At 44.2% G+C, this 25,184-nt stretch overlaps 1 protein-coding gene across 1 annotated transcript; it reads right to left on the minus strand.

Annotated features, from left to right (window-relative positions):
* Positions 1-771: 771 nt before the first annotated feature.
* On the minus strand, positions 772-25,183 carry CRNKL1 (crooked neck pre-mRNA splicing factor 1). Its single transcript, NM_001206522.2, has 14 exons — positions 25,034-25,183; positions 20,107-20,259; positions 19,208-19,299; positions 18,242-18,400; positions 17,361-17,527; positions 12,416-12,594; positions 11,114-11,284; positions 9,324-9,515; positions 6,088-6,147; positions 5,327-5,407; positions 4,349-4,588; positions 3,146-3,247; positions 2,452-2,700; positions 772-1,551 (listed from the first exon to the last, which is right to left on the minus strand). Exons 1-14 carry the CDS (start codon positions 25,082-25,084, stop codon positions 1,366-1,368), a joined length of 2,082 nt encoding a protein of 693 aa, NP_001193451.2. The 5' UTR covers positions 25,085-25,183; the 3' UTR covers positions 772-1,365.
* Position 25,184: the final 1 nt, after the last annotated feature.

Below are 25,184 nucleotides of genomic sequence, written 5' to 3' on the forward strand. Positions count from 1 at the left end.
ACCGTAACAACTAGCTTTTACTCCCTTGGGTGACTAACATACTTGACAATGTAATAATACATTTGCCCAAGTAAATTTGCTAATTGTCCCTACAGGTGAAGAAACAAGACAGCTATGCTTCCAGTCAAATAACCTTGGCAGTGAACAACAAAAAAACAGGCTTGAGAATATGGGCTAGATTAAAGGAAACAATTTCTCAGATTGGTTAACTAAGGCAAATGCTTTTTTGCTTGAGAATATACGCAATGTATCAGCCAGCAAATACACCATCATCTTTGCGTTGCTAAGTGTCATATAAGTTCCCGCAGGTGTTTTTCACATTCTAAATCGAGGCCAGGTTGAATGAGTCAAGTTTATGGGTAGACAGTCTGCTGCAGCATGCTGGGCAGTGTTTATTGGTGCTCTTGGTAGAAATGGTTTCCTTTTCACTGTATTTTGGGGAACACAGCGAGGCCTTGCTGCTGAGGATTCATAACATATAGGAACGTGTCAAGAGCCCTAAGAAGCCTAAGTATAAAGAGACTTGTCTGCAAGGCTTAACCTAGGGTTTCCCACACTCACTGGAGCATGGGACATTGTTCTTCACAGCTCCTGAATTACTGTTGTTGAAGCAAGCCACTGCAGAACTCGGCCAGTTTGGGCAACTGATTATGGTATAACTGAAATTTTACTAAAATGTTCTTGGTTTTTAAAAAATACACCTTGTGCAGAAATGTAGCAACTGTAAATTATTTCCCAACTGGTGTTTTCATAAACATTCAGTATAAATGGCCATTAAGAAGGTACAGTTATTCATGTTAAAATTAATCCAAGCATGCCCAATTCCACAAGGCATGGACATCTGAGCACTCCCTCTGCCAGGCATACTCCTTTTCTAATTTAATCTTCAAAATGACCCGGCAAAAGTCCATAAACTGAAAGGTTATGTATCACTAAGTGACAGAGCTGGGGATGGAACTCAAGTCAGTGACTCGAGACGTGAGTAAGTTATAGGTTTCAGATGAATGCATAAAATATCTTTATGAAGACAACCATGAGAAAAAAGTTACTATGGAATGTAACTGAGAACTTTTTATAAAAGACTTTCAGAATTCTGCAGTTCCATCTAAAACAGATGAATTAGATTTCCTAATGAATGATGGAGGCACAAAATGTTTTAGACTCAGATCAAGAAAACCCAGCAGCTAAAGAAAAATTCCTTTACTTACAAATCCCACCCCCAACTAACCCAAGAGCATTTTAAAAATAATTCAAAAGTAGTTGTCAAAAGATCCCCATCAATTCATTACTGGTGGAATACCCAAAAACTTAACAGGAGTTTCAAGAATTCCAAACTATACATTTATAAAAATAATATAACATCTGTCAATACGAACAGGAGGGCCCAGCTTCCCGCTCGGCAGTGTCTGTGTCTGGGTCCTGCTCTCCAGCCTCCTTCTCCTGCTGCTGCTTCTTCCACAGTTTGGCCATGGCCAGGAGCTTGAGGTTGGGTTGGTTGGCTGCATCTTCGGGAAAGATGTAATCATAGTATTCTTCCCACCCTGCATCTGACTACAGGGACAAAGAAAAACAGAAGATAAGCTAACCTGTGGCTGAAATGCATTTTCCAGTTACAGCAGAGAATCGTCACTGTGGAGCCCAGGGTTCGTATTCAACTTACTGTTACTGTGCAAAACAACATCAAGGCCTACTTTCAAAGTTCTACTTTCAAGGGCAGGCCCTGGAGACCGGGAGTGAGTGCGTACTGCTGGATGGGGGGTGTTGCAGCTGCTGCTCACTGAAAGCAACAGCGTGGTGGGAAAAGTGCTCCACAGTCAACCAGAAGATACGCAGTGTCCTCCACCCCACCTTGCAGTCCTGTGTGTGAGATTTTGAACTTCTAAAGATTTACTTGACTTTCACCTCACAGTGAAGCCACAGACCTGGGACTCCTGGCTCCCTGCCTGCCCCTCCCACGTCCAGTCGGCCACTGGCTGCACTCCCCATGGGTGCACTGTCCCAGATTCCAGCACCGCCTCTCTGATACAACAGCCTCCCAAGAGACCCTCTGCAACCAAGCCCCTGCAATCCACCCACAGGAGACGCCAACTGCATCAGAGCTCTGGGGGCTTTCCTACAGCCGACAGAGCCTCCCCTGCATTAGTTCCCACCTAGAGGCGGAGCTACCCTGCCCTCCACCTCCTGTCTAATGCTCCAGAAACAACACACTTCAGACAGTTCCCAGAACCAGCAGTGCCAGGAAGACCCTCTGCAAGCCCTCCTTGGGGCTCCACCCTGGGTGGACCGCACACCCTGCCGTGTTCCCACAGCAGCCAGACTGTGACCGACTCCTTCCCCAGCTGCTGACCCCGTCCTCAGGCTGTACACGTGCCATGCATTGCACACACATTTCAAAGTCTGGGGCGCTTCTGCTCGGCTGGCATGGAGGACCAGCACAAGCTCAGTCCTTACCCCGTCGTCAGCCTGGACCTTTCTCCTTTTCTTGACCTTCTCGGGCATGAGCTTGTCCACTCTCTCCTTATCTGACGCTGTTCCAAATTCATCCTCAAAGTTTCGCCACGACTCCAGCAGCATGAGCCTCTCTTCCTTTTCCTCACAGTTTCGCATGGTTTTGTTAGCCTCTTCATAAATTTGTCTGCACTTGGCCAAACTTCCTTCTTTCCCTGAAGACAACTCAAACTGTGCAAAACTGATCCATACCTTAGAAAGAAATTATTACCAAACCAAATTAACCATGTCACCCAGGAAACAATAATGTAATAAGCTAATTTCTTGTTGACAACATCTGAACATACCTACTGTATTCATCTCGAGTATTCTAAAGAATGTAACCTATTGACTAGCTGCTTCTATACAGTAATGGTGAAGAAGTCTGCTTTTATATCTAATTAGGTGTCTGAAGTAATCTTAATATACTGAAAAAAGTTTTAATTTTTATTCAACCTACAATATCCAAGTTGCTCACATGCAGTATAAATATTGGCCTGGTATAAGCTTAACATTCCAAAGTCTTGAGACTCACAAGCTCTCTGTAAAAGGAAGCCACTTAAAATATATTAAAAAAAAGAAAAAAAAAATATATATATATAAATACACTATTTCTTCCAGACTGCTGATTCGAGCAAACACACAAATCACAGAATACCTTGACGTGCTGTGTCCGCTGAAGCAATCTTCGGTAAAGATTTCGTGTTCTCTCAGTTTCTTCCTGCTCAATTTCAAAATCAATATATGATTTCCAAAGCACCTGAGAAAGACAAATTCATAGGTCAGTCTTGACATTTAAAAAGCAACATGCTCTTGTTTGAAGCACAGCCTAACTAGCATCTCAACCTAGAACATCCAGGAACCTAGAACTTTCTAAGGAACACACAGGGGATATTACGACTAATGCTAGTATTTACAAGCTGGCCAAGATTTGGCTAAGAGTCTACATTATGAGAAAAAAGACCTTGGATCTATTTCCAGATTCTCTTTTGAAATTTCCCAAATGTTGGACTTAACAAGAAGAGCAGAGAAACTTAACAAACCACCCAGCACTATCATAAGCCTGCCACATATGAGGAAATTGTGCGGAGAAAACAGGCCTCGGTCAGTCAGTGTACACTGTTTTTGCCATCACTGTAAGTTCCCTGATGCGTCTGAATTCAACTCAACAAGCATCCAGGGACCAGCTGCCCACTCGCCTGGTACAGCCTGTCAGGGCACAAGGACAAGAAAGATGTAGCCTGGTCACCTGAGACTGCAGTCTGTGGAAAAGCTGAGGCCAACTCATGGGACCAGTGACCGAGAAAGCCCTGCCCAGTGCAGTCAGTGGGGCCTGGTAAACCACTGAGTGCAGTCACCCCAGAGCAAGATTCACAGAACACCTGCGCAAGCCTGGAGGTTCCTGAGGTTCACGTTGTCCAGGCTGCAGTTTGGCACCACCTGGAGGCTCGAGCTTACCCCATAGCTGGCCAGGCCAGGGCACTTGTGCCTCCAGGAACATCCTGATTTGGTGAGGGCCTAATCCAGGCAAATCTGTGCCAGAAGAACCCCTCCCCTGTACTTCACGTGGCCTAGACTGCACTGCCCTGGCCGCCCCCTTTAGCCTTCTGTTACAGAAAGGCAGGAAGAGCCCACCTGTAAAATTCCAATTCATCCTGGTGTCACTGGGGCAGGGCTGAGCTACCCGCTAGAGAGGGCTTCTCCCCCTGCCTTTCTGTCTCTAAAACAGAAGCCCTGATCTTAGTGAAAGACTACAGGTGATATTGTCCCTATGCTCCAAAAGGCACACAGACTTAGATGGTTATCTAAGGTAAAGCTGGGCCAGTGTCTGAAATAAAGCCAGTCAATGCAAGCGCCTCACCTCTGGCATGTCCAAGCGTGGCTGACTAATGGCTAACTCGTAGATCGCCCGGGCTCGCTCAATATCGCCAAGGATTGTCTCTAATTCTGCAAATTTAATCCAAGAGGTACAGTTTTCTGGCCCAAATTCCAGGAACTTTTCATAAAGCTTCCGGCATCTGTCAAATTCTCGAAGCTGTAGCTCCAGTTCTATGTAACCTTTAAATAATTTGTTCTTTGGACATTTGCCTATGGACGTTCCCTGGAAAAGAAGACACCGAGGTGATGCCTGAGTGGGTCTGACTTGTGCAGACATCCTTGACCTGGCTGAGAAGCCGTTACTCCACTGAGCAAGAGCCTTGGTGCATTGATCCGGTGAACCACCCACTCCCTCTGCAGTACCACACTGCTCTACTGCTCCTGACAGAGGCCCAAAGAAACCCTCCAGCTCACTCAGCCATCAACTGGGCCTGTTCAGTAAGAGGCAGGGTTGCTGAAGTGTTTGGAAAACTATTTTTAATCTCACCTAGATTCTCAGGATCTCTTATGGAATCCAGATGTCAAAGGAGAACACTTCCCATGATAAAGGGGTTATCAATGAACGAACCCTGCTGCCCACAGCCAGGGGCTTATCAGAAGGACAGCTGCATCTGATCCTATTGAGAAACTTTAGAATACCTGTCAAGACGGAGGTGCATTTAATATACCAAAAATCTTGCAGAGGATCAGACTACTAACAATTTAAGATCAAATCTCCCTAGCCGCAGGAAAGATCTGGTTAACAGGTAGCTGTAACTGTCCATTGTTGACAACAGAATAATTTAAGCATTATCGCCCAATCTTCCCTCTAAGGCCCAGCTTTTGAAAACATGTCTCAGGTTATAAAGGCACAGTATTTCTCCTGCCTTCTTAGTGGGGGACTGGACAACCTGTAAACACTAAGATGTAAATTTCCTTCTCAAAGGACTTAATGATGCATCATGATCCTTTATTTACTCACCAAAGCTCTTCTGGCAAATGGTAAATTTTTCTGTCTTATTTCAAACTGTGCATATAGTAACCACATTTTGGCAAATGTGAACTAGAAAACAAAAGCACAAAAATTCACTTAAACTTAAATTAACACAAGGCCACAAGTGAATTTCCCTAAAGCTTCACAGCTAGGGCAGATGTATTTTCTCGTTTATAAGCTAAGCTAACAATATCTGACAGAAATCACCAAGAGTAATCTGGACACTTCACTGTGACGCAGGGCTCTCCAGCCCCCACTGAGGGGCAGCTTTGTGGGTGTGCGGTTAGCAGGCAGAACACGCCCCTCTGTTCCAGACAGTAATTTGGTCAACATCGCTCGCTATCTCTGGTGTCAGGAAATAAAGCCAACTGCCCACAGTGGGCAGAGACCACGTGTCAACTGCTCCCAGAACACCCGTGTTCCTGTGCCTATGGACATCCACGCAGGTGCCAGCAGCTGGCTGTCCCTGTGCAAGCTGAGTGCACTCCGCTCAGTCTGTTCCCATTATGATCCTCTCGGAATTTCTCCATTATCTCTATCAGTCATTGGTCACTTAAAGGCTGTCCATTCAACTAGACTGGAAGCTGTTTTCAGAGGCAAAGAGCATACCTAGTTCTTATTTATGTTTTCCTAGGGTGCCTAGCACAGGGAAAGAGCTCATCAACAAATAGGATTCCTCGGGATTATTTCACAAGTAACAGACACAGGATTTTCATGTGTTTAGAACAGAATGCTTACAGCAAACATACCTTTTTATGAGGAATGAGTTCCAAAGAGGCTTGGTAAACCTGTCTTGTCCTCTCGGGATCCTACATTAGGATAAAAAATTTGCACAAAATATTCATGTCCAATACTAATTTTACCATTACTAACAAAAATGTATACCCCTAACACTGAATATCAGTAATCCAAGTCTATGCCCCAACCAGTAACGCTGAAGAAGCTGAAGTTGAACAGTTCTATGAAGACCTACAAGACCTTTTAGAACTAACACCCAAAAAAGATGTCCTTCTCATTATAGGGGACTGGAATGCAAAAGTAGGAAGTCAAGAAACACCTAGAGTAACAGGCAAATTTGGCCTTGGAATATGGAATGAAGCAGGGCAAAGACTAGTAGAGTTTTGCCAAGAAAATGCACTGGTCATAACAAACACCTTCTTCCAACAACACAAGAGAAGACTCTATACATGGACATCACCAGATGGTCAACACCGAAATCAGACTGATTATATTCTTTGCAGCCAAAGATGGAGAAGCTCTATACAGTCAGCAAAAACAAGACCAGGAGCTGACTGTGGCTCAGACCATGAACTCCTTATTGCCAAATTTAGACTTAACTTGAAGAAAGTAGGAAAAACCACTAGACCATTCAGGTATGACCTAAATCAAATCCCTTATGATTATACAGTGGAAGTGAGAAATAGATTTAAGGGCCTAGATCTGATAGACAGAGTGCCTGATGAACTATGGAATGAGGTTCGTGACATTGTACAGGAGACAGGGATCAAGACCATTCCCATAGAAAAGAAATGCAAAAAAGCAAAATGGCTGTCTGGGGACGCCTTAAAACAGCTGTGAAAAGAAGAGAAGCGAAAAGCAAAGGAGAAAAGGAAAGATAGAAGTATCTGAATGCAGAGTTCCAAAGAATAGCAAGAAGAGATAAGAAAGCCTTCTTCAGCGATCAATGCAAAGAAACAGAGGAAAACAACAGAATGGGAAAGACTAGGGATCTCTTCAAGAAAATCAGAGATACCAAAGGAACATTTCATGCAAAGAGGAGCTCAATAAAGGACAGAAATGGTATGGACCTAACAGAAGCAGAAGATATTAAGAATAGATGGCAGGAATACACAGAAGAACTGTAAAAAAAGATCTTCACGACCCAGATAATCACAATGATGTGATCACTGACCTAGAGCCAGACATCCTGGAATGTGAAGTCAAGTGGACCTTAGGAAGCATCACTACGAACAAAGCTAGTGGAGGGGATGGAATTCCAGTTAAACTATTCCAAATCCTGAAAGATGATGCTGTGAAAGTGCTGCACTCAATATGCCAGCAAATTTGGAAAACTCAGCAGTGGCCACAGGACTGGAAAAGGTCAGTTTTCATTCCAATCCCAAAGAAAGGCAATGCCAAAGAATGCTCAAACTACCGCACAATTGCACTCATCTCACACGCTAGTAAAGTAATGCTCAAAATTCTCCAAGCCAGGCTTCAGCAATATGTGAACCGTGAACTTCCTGATGTTTAAGCTGGTTTTAGAAAAGGCAGAGGAACCAGAGATCAAATTGCCAACATCCGGTGGATCACAGAAAAAGCAAGAGAGTTCCAGAAAAACATCTATTTCTGCTTTATTGACTATGCCAAAGCCTTTGACTGTGTGGATCACAAGAAACTGTGGAAAATTCTGAAAGAGATGGGAATACCAGACTACCTGATCTGCCTCTTGAGAAATGTGTATGCAGGTCAGGAAGCAACAGTTAGAACTGGACATGGAACAACAGACTGGTTCCAAATAGGAAAAGGAGTTCGTCAAGGCTGTATATTGTCACCCTGTTTATTTAACTTATATGCAGAGTACATCATGAGAAATGCTGGACTGGAAGAAACACAAACTGGAATCAAGATTGCTGGGAGAAATATCAATAACCTCAGATATGCAGATGACACCACCCTTATGGCAGAAAGTGAAGAGGAACTAAAAACCTCTTGATGAAAGTGAAAGTGGAGAGTGAAAAAGTTAGCTTAAAGCTCAACATTCAGAAAACGAAGATCATGGCATCTGGTTCCACCACTTCATGGCAAATAGATGGGGAAACAATGGAAACAGTGTCAGACTTTATTTTTCTGGGCTCCAAAATCACTGCAGATGGTGACTGCAGCCATGAAATTAAAAGATGCTTACTCTTTAGAAGGAAAGTTATGACCAACCTAGATAGCATATTGAAAAGCAGAAACATTACTTTGCCAACAAAGGTCCGTCTAGTCAAGGCTATGGTTTTTCCTGTGGTCACGTATGGATGTGAGAGTTGGACTGTGAAGAAGGCTGAGTACCGAAGAATTGATGCTTTTGAACTGTGGTGTTGGAGAAGACTCTTGAGAGTCCCTTGGACTGCAAGGAGATCCAACCAGTCCATTCTGAAGGAGATCAGCCCTGGGATTTCTTTGGAAGGAATGATGCTAAAGCTGAAACTCCAGTACTTTGGCCACCTCATGTGAAGAGTTGATTCACTGGAAAAGACTCTGATGCTGGGACGGATTGGGGGCAGGAGGAGAAGGGGACAACAGAGGATGAGATGGCTGGATGGTATCGCTGACTCGATGGACGTAAGTCTCAGTAAACTCCGCGAGTTGGTGATGGACATTGAGGCCTGGTGTGCTGCGATTCATGGGGTTGCAAAGAGTCGGACACGACTGAGCAACTGATCTGATCTGATCTGATCTGAACACTGAATATGTTTCCACAAGCTGTTATTCTATTTATCATCAAAAGCGAACTAACTTTGGGCATCAAGCTTTGGTCAAAGACCTGCCCACAGCACTGAGCCACCAAGTGAGAGCTTCTCAGTGGGGTGTGTGACAGCAGGAACAAAGATGTTCTGCAGTCTTCAACCAACAGGATTCGTCTTTTCCTATTAACTTACAACCAATTTCTGAAAATTCTACTTAAGAGCAAGAATGTGCAATCCAGCTGTGATCCCTAGTTATGAGAAAACCCTGGCAACTATAAATAATGAAGCTATTCTTTCAAGCGCCTCAAGGTGCAAAAAAAAAAATCAAAACTAAAAACCACCTCGCCTGTGCCCACAGCAGGTATAGAGAGTTTAAAACGTGGCAGAAAGAATGTAAATGGCTGCAAGGAGGCCTGTAAGAATGTACAGAGAAATTCCTGTGTGGTCAAGGCTCCGCGGTTATCAGTTCCCACCCACGCCAGCCGGCTGCCCAGGGGAGCAGCCCCCCGCGGCCAGGACCCACTCTGCACCTTGGCCTCCAGCTCCTCATAGAGGGCGTAGTTGATCCACAAGTAGATGTAGCGCTTCCAGTGCCTCTTCTCCTGCACGGGCGGCACGTTGGCGATGGCGCGCTCGTACACTTCCCGCACCGTCTCGGCCTCCGCATCGCTCTCCACCAAGCGCAGGTAATCGAACCACGCGTCGTAGTTGTGCGGGTTAGCCTGGAAACACCAGGCTGGATTAAACAGAAACCAAACCCAGAGCTGCACCTGCTGGATTAGGCAAGCTGACGGAAGGCACCAGACTGACTTTCTATACTCCAGCAGCCTTTTTTCTAGACTTTACACTATTTTATTGAAAAATACCATTCTTGAGATTTTATAAATAGAAAGGGAAAAGGAGAGAGAAGACAGACTGTTACCAGGTTCCCCAGCAAAGCTCCTTTCACCTACAACAGCCTTTTTTTGGGGGGAGCATCCCAGTTTTTAAGTTGGGTTTCCAAGGTGGCGCTAATGGTAAAGAACCTCCTGCCAATGTAGGACATAAGTGGTAAAGAACCTCCCTGCCAATTCGGGACATGGGTTCAAACCCTGGGTTGGGAAGATCCCCTGGAGGAGGGCATGGAAATCCACTCCAGTACTCTTGCCTGGAGAATCCCATGGACAGAGAAGCCTGGCAGGCTATGGGGTCACGGAGTTAGACACAACTGAAGCGACTTAACACACAATTTTTAAGTTTTTTAAAAGAAGGTATAAATGGAAAAATGACTTAGAGGCAAATGCATAAAAATTAATTAACAACTGGTTTTCTGTTTGTTTTAAATGAAGCAGCAATTGGTAATTTGCTGGTCAAATTACACACAGCTCTGTGCTGGGTGATGCCCTGCACACCTCTCCTCCACAGAAGTGAAGGGAGCCAGGGGCCCACCCTTCCTGGCCCCTGGAAGCCACTGCACTTGGCAACCTAAGGACCCCTGTCTGAGAGTCTGGCTCATGCTGGTGGGTGACACAGAGATGAAGGACAGCGGGAACTGGCTTGTGGAAGCGCTTTCCGTTGGTGGGTTGATCATTCCCAGCTGGAATGAAATGTGACTGTCCCACCTTCTTCTTCAGGACTCTCTGCAACTGGCCTGATTCCTGCCCACTTTCCAAGCCTCCTCCCCCAGCTTCCTACTGCTTCTGCAAAGCTCCCAGTATCTACAGCCATGAAAACAGATGTCTGTTCTCCTAGGTGTCTGTTTATGTATGTGACTCTATGTCTAAATTTAATATTATAATGGGATTGTACCACTCTCACAACTGCAGAACCTGCCTTCTCATTTAATAATAATATATCTTGAACATATTTCGCTGACCTCATCTACCACCACTTGGTCCTTTGTTTGGAGATACCTTAATTAATTTGACCAGGCAGAAATATTTTAAAATACATAGCAGAGCAATAAAGGCAAACACTACTACCTTTGAATTCAAATCAAAACAGTATGTTACAGAGAGAGATGAGGGTGGAACTGTAACTACAATAGTCTTGCTCAGGCAGCTAAACTAAAGGGTAATGTATAAATATGGTTCTTTTAGGTCAATCTCTGACTCTTCCATCTTCTTTAAATAATGAGCTCAAATGGGCTCCAAATTCCCTTTGCTCAAGTTCTTTGTGTGCAGTTAGCAGCCAACACTGTGACTTCCAACACTCGCGCGGCAGAACAAGTCCAAGTGCTGTCTGCCTGCCTGTTCCCTGTCCTGTTTGCCGGTTTACTGCAGACACAGGGTGGGGAGAGGCCTGGCTGGCAGGCCCGTTGGTGCCGCCCTGTGACTCTCACCTTCACCTCCTCCTCGTACTGGAACCTCCGCTTGCTCACGATGATGTCTTCGATGCCCCGCCTGTCACCAAACTTCTTCTCAAAGATGGTATAATTTTTAAAGAGTTCCTGGGCCTCCTGCTTCGAAATTCTATCCAGGGCATACTTGTAGATCACTCGCACCCTCTCAAACTGAAAGCAGACAGGATGGTTACTCTTCCAGAACACAGCACTCTTGTTCTAGCCACAGCACGGGGAGCAACTCTGACATAAAACATGACCTGTAGGTTAGACTGTGAGGCCTCAAAGTGTCCAAAGTACGGTTTTCCCTCTCCCTTTTGTTGAGGTACTTTTGTCAGGATGGACAGACACTCTGAGCCCCACATTTAAGTCTACCTAACCTGCCAGCTGGACATCGTCCTTGCATCTCGGACTCACCTGAGTCCCGCCCAGCTGGGTCGTTGTCAGACTCCTCATTCCGGTCTTGATCACGCACCTGCTCAGCCAGGGCCCTCCCCCTGCCCCCCACCCCGACTCCTCTCTCCCCTGCACCCCCACACTCCCTGCTTCCACAGTCCGCCCCTTCTACCTCCTCAACTCAGCCCTCCACTCCCCCCCAGGTCCCTGCCGACCCACCTCCATCTCTCTGTGGACCATGTGAAAAGCCCCCATCCCACTTCTGCCGCTCTCTCCCCATACGCTGCGCTTGAAGCAGCCACAGGCCCACCACATGTCACACAGACGACATCTGACCACTTCCTGCTTAAGACCCTCCACACCTCCCACCAGCCTGAGGACAGAACCTGAACTCACCCCTGGGACCTCTGCAAGACCCCACACTCAGACCCCAGCACATGGCCCTCCCCATCCCGGATTATCTGAACTACGAGAAGGGATTGTTTTCCACATATACTACGGGAGAACACAACTGACTTATTTGTGGGGCCATCATTGTTTTCATTTCAAATTCTGTTCTCAGTACTGAAGGCTCTAGGCCTTTTGTTTCCCAGGCTCATTACTTGAGAAGCCTTTTAATCAGAGTATCAAATGACTCTTAGTTTGTAGATAATATTCTCATTCTAGATTTAAAGATCTGTTTTCAAGTAGAGCACACAAAATCAAGACCGCTGTAATACAATCTATAACCACTCCCAACCTGCAGGTTAGTGACGTGCACTTTTTCCTTGAGAAATCATGTTTTCGTATTTTGAAATTATTTTCTCCAAGGATAAGTAAGAAACTGTAAATGAACTCAACGTGCACAAAAAGTCATCCTTTCTAAGCTCTTTTGCAACATAATTGATTTCCTTTAAGTTTACCTACTTCTTTCTGATTTTCCTCAAATTTGGCAAAGGCAACATAAAGGTGCTCGTCCATATGTTCGTCCCCGAAGAATTCAACAGCCCTCTCATACACTTTCCGTGCGTGGGCAAAGTAACCATGCTTTTCTTCAAAGCGGGCATACTTAATCCAGTTCTTCACATCAGGGTGCACGAGAACAAGTGAGTGGAATGAAGGAAAAACCAGGTAGCACAATGTGGCTTAGAGAACAAAAACCCAAGCCCAAACCCAGAACCTCAACAACACCCACTATGGCTATGGGGGTGACTGGAGACACACTAGCCTGTGACTCCCCAGGGGGCAGTGTCTTGTTTCTCTGGCCTCCTCCAGTGCGTCTTCATATTTTAGGAGTAGTACAAAGAGGAGTTTGGAGTCATGAAAAGCTGAACCCCGTGACTAGCCATGTGATCTGGGCAAGTTCTTACCTTACCTAAGCCTCAGTTTATCATCTATAAATGATAAGAAAATAGTAACAACCAACCTCATTTAATGATTGTCAACTATAAATTAGAAAAAATGTGTAGAAAAGTCTTTGCAATTTCAGGTCAAAAGAATGTGCTCAACAAATGGCACCTGTTGTGGTATCTACTTAGTAATAATATCTGAATTACTGATTAAGGAAAAAACTCCTGAGAGGACTCTGGATGGCAGAGGAGGATGTGGCGCTCACCTCTCCCTACAAGTACACCAAGAGTACAGCTAGACAGGGAACAGTTCTCACGGAGCACCTGCTGAACACCAGCAGAGGACCTCAGACACCTGAAAGAACAAGAAGATGCCCACGTATCCAGGCAGGATGAAAGAAAGAAAAGCAATAGCCAACAGTGAGCGGGATAGGACCTGCACCCCTGGTGGGGGACTAGAGGAGAGGAGAGATTCCCGCACCTGGGGAAACCCCCTTACAGCTGGAGAGATCAGCTGGTTAACACAATCAAAGATGACATAAACAGGTGGAAACACATACCATGTTCGTCGGCTGGAAGAATCAATAGTGTCAAAAATTACGATATTGCCCAAGGCAACCTACCGATTTAATGCAATCCCTATTAATGGCATTTTCCACAGAACTGAGAGAAAAAAATTTTTAATTTGTATGGAAACACAGAAGACCCCAAGTAGCCAGGGCAATCTTGAGAATCAAAAACAGAGCTGGAGGAATTAGGCTCTCTGACTTCAGACTATACTACAAAGCTACAGTCATCAAAACAGTATGGTACTGGTACAAAAACAGAAATACAGATCAATGGAACAGGACAGAAAGCCCAGGTACAAACCCACACACTGACCTATGACGAAGCAAGAATAGGCAATGGAGAAGAGAGTCTCTTCAATAAGCGGTGCTGGGAAAACTGGACAGCTACATGTGAAGGAATGAAATTAGAATACTACCTAATACCATACACAAAAATAAACTCAAAATAGATTACTAAAGACCTAAATGTAAGGCCAGATACTCTTAGAAGAAAACAGAACACTCTCTGACATAAATCACAGCAGTATCTTTTTGAATCCCCCTCTTAGAGTAACAAAAATAAAAACAAAAAACAAACAAACAGGACTTAATTAAACATAACAGCTTTTGCACATCAAAGGAAACCATTAAGAAAATGCAAAGGCAACCCATAGAATGGGAGAAAATACTTGCAAATAAAGCAACCAACAAAGGATTAATTTCCAAAATACACCAACAGTTCATGCAGCTCTCTATAAAAAAAAAAAAAAACAAAAAATGGACAGAAGATCTAAATAGACATTTCTCCAAAGACAGACAGATGGGGAAAAATCATAGGAAAAGATGCTCAGCATAACTAATTATTAGAGAAATGCACATCAAAACTATAAATACCACCTCACACTGGTCAGAATGGCCATCATCAAAACTGTGAATAATAAATGTTGGAGCAGACACAGAGAAAAGAGAACCCTCCTACTCTGTTGATGGGGATATAATTTGGTACATTTGGTATATTTGAATATAATTATGGAGAACATTATGGAAGTTCTTTAAAAAACTAGAAACAGAATTACCATATGATCCAGCAATCCAACTCCTAGGCATATATCTGGAGAAAACCCTAATTCAAAAAGACATATGCACCCCAGTGTTCACTATTTTAATTTGCAGCACTATTTACAATAGCCAAGACATGGAAGCAACCTAAATGTCCATCAACAGAAGAATGGATAAAGATGATGTGGTGCACACATACAATGGAATATTACTCAGCCATAAGAATGAACAAAATAATGTCATTTGCATCAACATGAATAAACCTAGAGTATCAAAAAAAAACAAACCACCCAATCAAAAAATGGACAAAAGATCTAAGTAGACTTTTCTCCAAAGAAGAAATGAAGTCAGTCATACTAACTGAAGTAAGTCAGAGGAAGACAAATACCATTTATCACTTACAGGTGAAATTTAACAACAACAACAAAAATGGCACAAATGAACTGTGTGGCAGAGAGAAACAGACTCACAGATCCCAAAATCAAATTTATGGTTGCGGAAGGGGAAACGTGGGGGAGTGATGGACTGGGACACAGGAATTAACATACATGCACTACTGGGCTTCCCTGGTGGCCCAGGCAGTAAAGCAGCCAGCTGCACTGCAGGACACCTGGGTCCGATCCCTGGCTCAGGAAGATCCCCTGGAGGAGGGAATGGCAGTCCACTCCAGTGCTCTCGCCTGGAGAATGTCATAGACAGAGGAGCCTGGTGGACTGCAGTCCATGGGGCCACAAAGAGTCGGACACAACTGAGTGACTAACACACACACTGCTAAATATAAGATAGATAACAGGGACCTACTGTACAGCACAGGAAACACTTCCGTGGTCAATTATATTGGAAAAGATTCTGAAAAAGAATGCATATATGTATATACATACATATATATATAAAACTGACTTAGTTTGCTATATAACACAACATTGTAAATCAACTGTACTCCAATCAAGATTTAAGGGAAAAAAAGAAGTTCCTGGTGGTCCAGTGGTTAGGACTCAGTGCTTTCACTACCATGGCCCAGATTTAATCCCTGGTTGGGAGAACAAATATCCTACCAGGTGTGTGGCATGGCCAGAAAATCAAAAAAAAAAAGGAAGAAAGAAAAAACATGTCATGAAAAGAAAACTACTAATCAGAGCCAACAGAGACATTTTTGATTACAATTTTATTTTTTCATAGGATGTGTTTTTCATCTACTTTCCTTGAAGAAATCAATTAAATTTCAAAGTAGTAACACATTCCAATGGGCAATGATTAAAGAGTACGCAGTCCATGGGGCCGCAAAGAGTCGGACATGACTGGCGAATGAACTGAACACGTTCCGTTAGGGCAATGATTAAAGAGCACCAGCTCTGAAGCTGACTGGCTCAAATCCCAGCCTCACCAGCACCTGAAAGGTGCTATCCTGCCTCAGATTCCTCATCTGCAGAAGGAAGCAGCTCCTGAATCGAGGGCTGTCACAGGGATTAAACAACAGTATCTGTAAGGCGCTTAGAATAATGCATGGCACAGAGCAGGTGCGATACATGCTTTGGTTAAACTAGTGATACCAAAATGAGTAGTCACAGTTAAGATGCTAAAATTACATAATACAGTTGAGTCTTGTATCTCACGGTACTTATGCTCTATGAAGTCACTCTGCTTGGAGAATACCAAATCGCTACTCCCAGAGGAAATATGTACGCATGATACACGCACACATATATACTATATCTATACATATGAATACACACACGTATCTCACATAGACTGTGATTTTCAATCCTAAAAATAACTATCATTGGCAAATTCTTTTATTTTAGAAAAGAGAAAACAAGTCTCAGAAGTGTTAAGTGACATGCCTAAAGCTGCCCACTAACCGGTGCCAGAGAAGGATTTCTGTCCTGTTCAGCTGGCCCAGAGCCGGGTGTCTCCCTCCCCTGCACTGCCCCTCCCGCTCCCTGCCCCGGTCAACCCTGCAGGAGAGCAGAGACAGGAAGGCAGACGGCCGTTTTGTTTGTCCTCCACTGGGACCAAGTGCCTCGGGTGATGCACATTTTTCATCACTCTGGGGCTTATCTGCAAACGACTGCCAAAGTGCCACAAATACTGATTGTGGATTTATGAATAAACGCTAGCAAGTAGGAGATAAACCAGCACAAGAACAGTGAAACACGAATCAAGCACTGCTGAGGGTGCTTTCCCGTCACCATCTCCTTCCTCCTCACAATCTGCCCACAGCAGGGACTTTTACCTCCCTTCTAAAGATGAGGGAGCTTCCCTGGTGGCTCAGTGGTAAGGAATCTGCCTGCCAACATAGCAGACACCGGTTTGATCCCTGGTCCAGAAAGATCCCACACGCCATGGAGCAACTAAGGCCATGGGGCACGACTGCTGAGCTTGTGCTCTAGAGCCCAGGAGCCGCACCTATTGAGGCCTGCGTGCCTAGAGCCGGTGCTCTGCAATGAGAGAAGCCTGCACATCTCAACTAGAGTAACCCCCACCCGCTACAACGAGAGAAAAGCCCGCAGAGCCAAAAATAATAAGTAAATAATTGAAAAAATAAAGATGAGGACACCTAGGCTCCAAGGAGTGATCTGACGCATTGAGATCACACGGCTAGTAAACAATAAACCTCTGGACCAACTCCAGTACCGGTGCCCATGACCAACATACACCCCAGAGCAAACAGGGCCTTACGGTATTAACTTCCACAAGGAACCAGTGTTAATGCCAAAGTATAAACAAACCCAAGTCTCCTTGGAAAAGACACAATTATCCAGACCACAAACTTTTGTTCTGAATACTATGTCCCTAGAAAATATAAACGCAACTTATGAAGCAGAAGTTGACTTCTGGGCCAACATCAGTGACTACGTGGCCCAGCCAGACCACAGCGCCCTGGCAGTGCAGCAGGCAGACCCGTCCAAAGGATATAGCGCTCATAGATGGTGCGGGCCCGGTCCACCTCCTTGTATCTCAGCTCGAAGTTGATGTACGAATGCCAGGCCTGCTCCTCCGGCCGCCACTCCATCCAGCGCTCGAACACCTGCCGGGCACCAGCGATGTTCCCGAGCATCTCCTCCATGTACGTGTACTTGTACCTTCAATAGAACCATCTGAACTTATCAGTCACGGTCAAAATGACTTCAGAAAAAAACGGTCTTTGGCAATCTCTGGCTCTAACTTTGTTAACACATGAGAGTCAGGGCTTTATCTTCCCAAAAGGTGAAGTCAAACATGTTTTCCTATTAAAATAGAAATCTGAAAAGGATCAGACATTCTGAAAAGGATCAGACATTGGAAAAAAAGGATTTTTCTCCTCAAATGTTGCTTAGTTCAACAAAAAGATTCTTTTGTATAAAAGACTGTAACCAAAACTTCAGTTTTGATTACACAGCTATTATATATTGGGATTATGACTTAATAGACCAGAGGACATTAAACAGTAATGAGTGTACGTTTAAAGAAAAAGTAGGATGCAAGACTTAATACATATGATTACAACTATAAATAAAATAATTACACAGGGATTCCCTTATGGTCCAGTGGTTAAGAACACCTTCCAATGTAGGAGACACGGGTTTGATCCCTGCTTGGGCAACTAAGCCCATGAGCCACAACTACTGAGCCTGTGCGCTCTGGAGCCCAGGAACCACAACTAGAGAATAGCCCACACATCATAACAAAGACCCCACATACTGCAACTAAGAGTCGACGCAGCCAAATAAACAAACGAATATAAAATAAACACATGTACACACAAAAATGTGGAAATTTAGTCTACAAAAAGCCATTTCATCAGATCAGGAACTTACCAGAACTGGTTGACTCGAGGCAAAGTCGTTATGGCTCGGTCCCAGATATTCCGGGCGTGGTTGACCTGGCGATTCTTCATTTCCATCTCGGCATATTTCAGCCATAGCGTAATATTTCGGTAGTCCACATCCAAGGCACGTTCGTATATGGATCGAGCCCTTGAGAAGCCAGATTTGGAAGGTATCAGTTACAGCACATGCAACACACCCGGCAACCACCTCCACGGCTCGCTATTCTGTCAGGTGTTTACTGTGAGCAAGGTTCCGGGCATAAAAAGGTGACAAGATACCATGTCCTCAGGAGCCTTACAAGTTGTAGAGAAAGACTGACATGCGTGTAACTGCAATGCAATATGATGTTACAGTGAAGGTCTGCACAAGGAAGCAGAGGGGAAAGAAAGAAAAATGTCAAGTGGAAAAGTTAGTTAAGCGGTAGGTGAGAACTTGGGAAAAGTTCCCAAGACTGAGGTGAGTGGCAGGGGGCTGGGGGAGGGGTGGGGGTCCCTGCCACTCCTCAGGGATGAGGAGATGCGGTAGGTTCTGGGCCTGGCCAGAGCAGGGGGAATACTGGGAGAACACAGGAAGGTGGGACAACAGGAAGGGTCAGGTCATGATTTCATTTTGTTGGCCACTGGTTTTGAGCGGAACAATAATTCTTAAAAAAAAAAAAAAAATTTCCCAATATGGAGAAAATGGATAGAACTGCATTTCTCTGGCTGCAGAGTGTGTGCTGGTGACGAGAATCACCTGGAGAGCCTCCTCCACTGTTCCTCCCTTGGACCAGCCCACCACAGCATTCCTGAGGCCCCTCAAAGGAAGCCTAGGGTCCCAAGGGAACAAACTCTGAAAATTTTTATTTTATTATTATCAGAGGCACACAGTTTTACACGTGCTTTAACTTCTATGTTTTTGTATCTGGTAACTTAAGAATTTCTATTTACAGAGTTACATGCTCAGTGACTTTACCTCTGAATCTCCTTTAGACTCTCTTCCCATTGTGCATATTTTATCCAGTTACTAATCACAGTCCTGTTTTTTCTTATGTTATCTTCGAAAGTCTGGCAAAAGGCAAAAAGGGTCAAATTAAAGGGAAAGTAACTAAAGATGACATTTGTCTATTAACCCTTGTACTAAGAAATTTATTCATTTTGCTCTTATTTAAGATAAATTACATCCTGGAATCCTTGAGAGATAAGAAACCCACTGAAGAAGGTTAAAGTCACAAGTGTTTCTTTAAAATCTTACAGGCAAACAAAGAGAAAACTTTAGATAAAAACTATTAGTAGAATTGCTGACATTTTCTCTTATTGCCCGTTAACAACTGGTACTTTAATATACTCTACACGTGTTACTAATGAGAAAGCGTTTCTGACTGTTTAAGTCCTCTCAGTAACGTCTCAGACATTACTGAGGATAACTAAATATGTAGATACAACAGGATGAGCAACAGGATTTAAAAAAAATAATAATCCCACATCCTGGGGTGGGGCAGGTCGGATCAGATCCCCAGGTCTTACCTCTCAGCACAGAAGGCGCTACAGACAGAAGACCATGGCGCAAACTCACTACTCCCACCCCTCCTCAGCTGTCAGTTGTTCTGCCTGGTAAACTCCCACCTGAGTTTGATTCAGCACTAAAAATTCTGTCCGTGGTGGATTTAACGTAAGACAGACAACTCGTGGTGTATTTTATGAAGTTTAGCGATAATGCAACCGCTTGGTGAGCAGAAGTCACATTACGCAGGTGGCCAGAAACACTAAACTCTTCTTAGTTTATAGTCTCTCTAATCAGTGAGCAACTTTTCAAACTCTGACCTATAAATTCTTAATGATATTGACAGACTAAACCAGACCACACAGACCAACCTTCCTCTTCCGTAGTTTGTAATCATTTAACTCTTCTTCATCTGTGATCTTCTGTTGAGGGGGAGGTGGAAGAAGCTCAAGTTCTCTCTCCTTAGCTTCTCTTAGCAGTTGCTCCGCAGTGATCTGAACTTCAGCTGGGGCTTTGTTTTTCACCTTTTAACACAGGAGACATTTCCATTTTTAGCAGATGCTTTTCACACAAAGTATAAGAAACAAATGAACTTTTTTTAGAATGTGAACTTTATAAACACTATTACAAGATGCCCCCTTTGCATGACCTGCTCGCATTTCTCTATGAAACTAAAAAAAAAACCCCACAAACTTTTTAATTTCATGCAAGGTATTTATCACAAAGCCATTGATAAAAGTCTCAAGAGGAAAGGTAGCAAAAACAACATTTCTCTTTTAGAATAGTATAATAAATTTTGAGGATGCCTAGGTAAAACTGAAACCATAATCACAGAAAACTAGTCAATCTAATCACACTAGGACCACAGCCTTGTCTAACTCAATGAAACTAAGCCATGCCTGTGGGGCCACCCAAGACAGGCGGGTCACGGTGGAGAGGTCTGACAGAATGTGGTCCACTGGAGAAGGGAATGGCAAACCACTTCAGTATTCTTGCCTTGAGAACCCCAAGAACAGTATGAAAAGGCAAAATGATAGGATACTGAAAGAGGAACTCCCCAGGTCAGTAGGTGCCCAATATGTTACTGGAGATCAGTAGAGAAATAACTCCAGAAAGAATGAAGGGATGAAGTCAAAGCAAAAACAATACCCAGTTGTGGATGTGACTGGTGATAGAAGCAAGGTCTGATGCTGTAAAGAGCAATATTGCATAGGAACCTGGAATGTCAGGTCCACGAATCAAGGCAAATTCGAAGTGGTCAAACAGGAGATGGCAAGAGTGAATGTCAACATTCTAGGAATCAGTGAACTAAAATGGACTGGAATGGGTGAATTTAACTCAGATGACAATTATATCTACTACTGTGGGCAGGAATCCCTTAGAAGAAATGGAGTAGCCATCATGGTCAACAAAAGAGTCTGAAATGCAGTACTTGGATGCAATCTCAAAAACGACAGAATGATCTCTGTTCATTTCCAAGGCAAACCATTCAATAGTAATCCAAGTCTATGCCCCGACCAGTAACGCGGGAGAACCTGAAGTTGTACGGTTCTATGAAGACCTACAAGACCTTTTAGAACTAATACCCAAAAAAGATGTCCTTTTCATTATAGGGGACTGGAATGCAAAAGTAGGAAGTCAAGAAACACCTGGAGTAACAGGCAAATTTGGCCTGGGAATACAGAATGGAGCAGGGCAAAGACTAATAGAGTTTTGCCAAGAGAATGCACAGGTCGTAGCAAACACTCTTTTCCAACAACACAAGAGAAGACTCTACACATGGACATCACTAGATGGTCAACATCAGAATCAGACTGATTATATTCTTTGCAGCCAAAGATGGAGAAGCTCTATAAAGTCAACAAAAACAAGACCAGGAGCTAACTGTGGCTCAGATCATGAACTCCTTATTGTCAAATTCAGACTTAAATTGAAGAAAGTAGGGAAAACCACTAGACTGTTCAGGTATGACCTAAATCAAATCCCTTATGATTATACAGTGGAAGTAGAAATAGATTTAAGGGCCTAGATCTGATAGATAAGAGTGCCTGATGAACTATGGACAGAGGTTCGTGACATTGTACAGGAGACAGGGATCAAGACCATCCCCATGGAAAAGAAATGCAAAAAAGCAAAATGGCTGTCTGAGGAGGCCTTACAAATAGCTGTGAAAAGAAGAGAAGCGAAAAGCAAAGGAGAAAAGGAAAGATATAAACATGTGAATGCAGAGTTCCAAAGAATAGCAAGAAGAGATAAGAAAGCCTTCCTCAGCGACCAATGCAAAGAAATAGAGGAAAACAACAGAATGGGAAAGACTAGAGATCTCTTCAAGAAAATGAGAGATACCAAAGGAACATTTCATGCAAAGATGGGCTCGATAAAGGACAGAAATGGTATGGACCTAACAGAAGCAGAAGATATTAAGAAGAGATGGCAGGAATACACAGAAGAACTGTACAAAAAAGATCTTCACGACCAAGATAATCACGATGGTGTGATCACTCACCTAGAGCCAGACATCCTGGAATGTGAAGTCAAGTGGGCCTTAGGAAGACCACTACGAACAAAGCTAGTGAAGGGGATGGAATTCCAGTTGAACTATTCCAAATCCTGAAAGATGATGCTGTGAAAGTGCTGCACTCAATATGCCAGCAAATTTGGAAAACTCAGCAGTGGCCACAGGACTGGAAAAGGTCAGTTTCATTCCAATCCCAAAGAAAGGCAATGCCAAAGAATGCTCAAACTACTGCACAATTGCACTCATCTCACACGCTAGTAAAGTAATGCTCAAAATTCTCCAAGCCAGGCTTCAGCAATATGTGAACCGTGAACTTCCTGATGTTCAAGCTGGTTTTAGAAAAGGCAGAGGAACCAGAGATCAAATTGCCAACATCTACTGCATCATCGAAAAAGCAAGAGAGTTCCAGAAAAACATCTATTTCTGCTTTATTGACTATGCCAAAGCCTTTGACTGTGTGGATCACAAGAAACTGGAAAATTCTGAAAGAGATGGGAATACCAGACCACCTGATCTGCCTCTTGAGAAACCTATATGCAGGTCAGGAAGCAACAGTTAGAACTGGACATGGAACAACAGACGGGTTCCAAATAGGAAAAGGAGTACGTCGAGGCTGTATATTGTCACCCTGCTTATTTAACTTCTATGCAGAGTACATCATGAGAAACGCTGGGCTGGAAGAAACACAGGCTGGAATCAAGATTGCCGGGAGAAATATCAATAACCTCAGATATGCAGATGACACCACCCTTATGGCAGAAAGTGAAGAGGAACTAAAAACCTCTTGATGAAAAGTGAAAGTGGAGAGTGAAAAAGTTGGCTTAAAGCTCAACATTCAGAATATGAAGATTATGGCATCTGGTCCCATCACTTCATGGGAAATAGATGGGGAAACAGTGGAAACAATGTCAGAATTTATTTTTGGGGGCTCCAAAATCACTGCAGATGGTGACTGCAGCCATGAAATTAAAAGACACTTACTCCTTGGAAGGAAAGTTATGACCAACCTAGATAGCATATTGAAAAGCAGAGACATTACTTTGCCAACAAAGGTCCGTCTAGTCAAGGCTATGGTTTTTCCTGTGGTCATGTATGGATGTGAGAGTTGGACTGTGAAGAAAGCCGAGCACCAAAGAATTGATGCTTTTGAACTGTGGTGTTGGATAAAACTCTTGAGAGTCCCTTGGACTGCAAGGAGATCCAACCAGTCCATTCTGAAGATCAGCCCTGGGATTTCTTTGGAAGGAATGAACCAGTATTTTGGTCACCTCATGGGAAGAGTTGACTCATTGGAAAAGACTCCGATGCTGGAAGGGATTGGGGGCAGGAGGAGAAGGGAACGACAGAGGATGAGATGGCTGGATGGCATCACTGACTCGATGGATGTGAGTCTGAGTGAGCTCCGGGAGTTGGTGATGGACAGGGAGGCCTGGCGTGCTGCGATTCATGGGGTCGCAAAGAGTCGGCCACAACTGAGTGACTGAACTGAACTGAGGTAAAACTCTATAACTAGAGGTCTTATCTAGATGTGCGCCATGCCTTAACTGGCATTTCAACCTCTATTTACAGAATCCTTCAATTTCTGCCTTGGCCCCAGGTGGATAACCGTCTTTGATCTTTCATGGCATTTCAAGTCAAAGACATATTCAGTAAGTTCCTATCATTAGACTGTAAGCTTCTTGAGGTCTTAGAGCTGTGCTGTCCAACACAGCGGCCTTGAATCACATTTGGTGAGTCCAAATCGGGCTGCAAGTGTAAAACACACAAGGGGTTTTGAAGACTTAGTATGGGGGGGAAAAAAAAGAATAAATTATCCAATCAAACTTTTTGTATTCATGACATAATGGAATGACACTATCTTGGATACACTGGTTAAATAAAATGTATAATTAAAATTCATGTCACCTGCTTTGACTTTTTGTTTTTACTGTAGCTATGAGAAAACTTAAAATTATCTATGTGGCTCACATTAAATTTTTATGGGGCCTGTGGAGCCCAATAAAAGTTTATGGAACTGAACTATAAGAAATACTAAGTATTTAATGCCATGTGTGCAGTGAGGATGCTGAGGGTGCCTATCTAATGAACATTAAGTGCCAGAAACTGTGTTGAGTGCTTTCTATGCACTCTCTCCCGGACTTATCCAAACGGGTACCTAAAAGACAGGCTCTAGAAAGTCATCTGAGCTGGAGAAAGACGGGAGGGAAGAGTATGTGCAAACGTTTAGGACAAATGCTGTCACATATTAAGCATTCGCTAAGTATTAACCGCCGACGAAAAAAGTCAGATCAGCCAAAACACAGCCCTTGTCATCTCTTTTCACTCCTTCCACTCTCACCCGGGGTTGACTCCTATTACCGCCTTCAGCACAGTTTAACCATCACTTCCTCGGCAAAGTTTGCGCTGGAGACCCCTCACACGAGCCCAGGAAGCCACGGCATATTCCTCTGGGACTCAGGAGTCTTTGCAAGGCTGCAATTCTACCCTTACGGAGGGCAGCTCTTAGCCCGCTCTACCCGGAGACCAAGCGCCTAACGAGTGTTTGGTTCAGCGGGTCTGTGCTGAAGGACGTCTCTCCTCCCCCAGATAAACACCTTCTAACACGACGACCACACGGACGCGGGAGAGCCCCCCACGCCCGGCTGGCCCTTCCCGCCCGCGGCCCCCACTCAGGGAGGGACGACCAGCTCCCCGGGACCACACGCCTCCCGCCCCGGGCACCACCGAGGCCGGGCCAACCCCGTCCCCGGCCTCCTCCCACAAGGCCCCGAGCCGCTCACCTTGGCCACTTTGGGGATCCTCTGCTTCCCGGCCGCGGTGGAGGCCGCCATGGCTGCAGCGGCGACAGCGGGCGAGCCCGGGACCACAGAACACCTTCCCCAAGGGCTCGCCCACACCGCGCAACTTTCTGACAACAAGCGGGATCCCGGA

This window comes from Bos taurus, chromosome 13, assembly GCF_002263795.3.
Source record: "Bos taurus isolate L1 Dominette 01449 registration number 42190680 breed Hereford chromosome 13, ARS-UCD2.0, whole genome shotgun sequence".
Lineage (NCBI taxonomy): Eukaryota > Metazoa > Chordata > Mammalia > Artiodactyla > Bovidae > Bos > Bos taurus.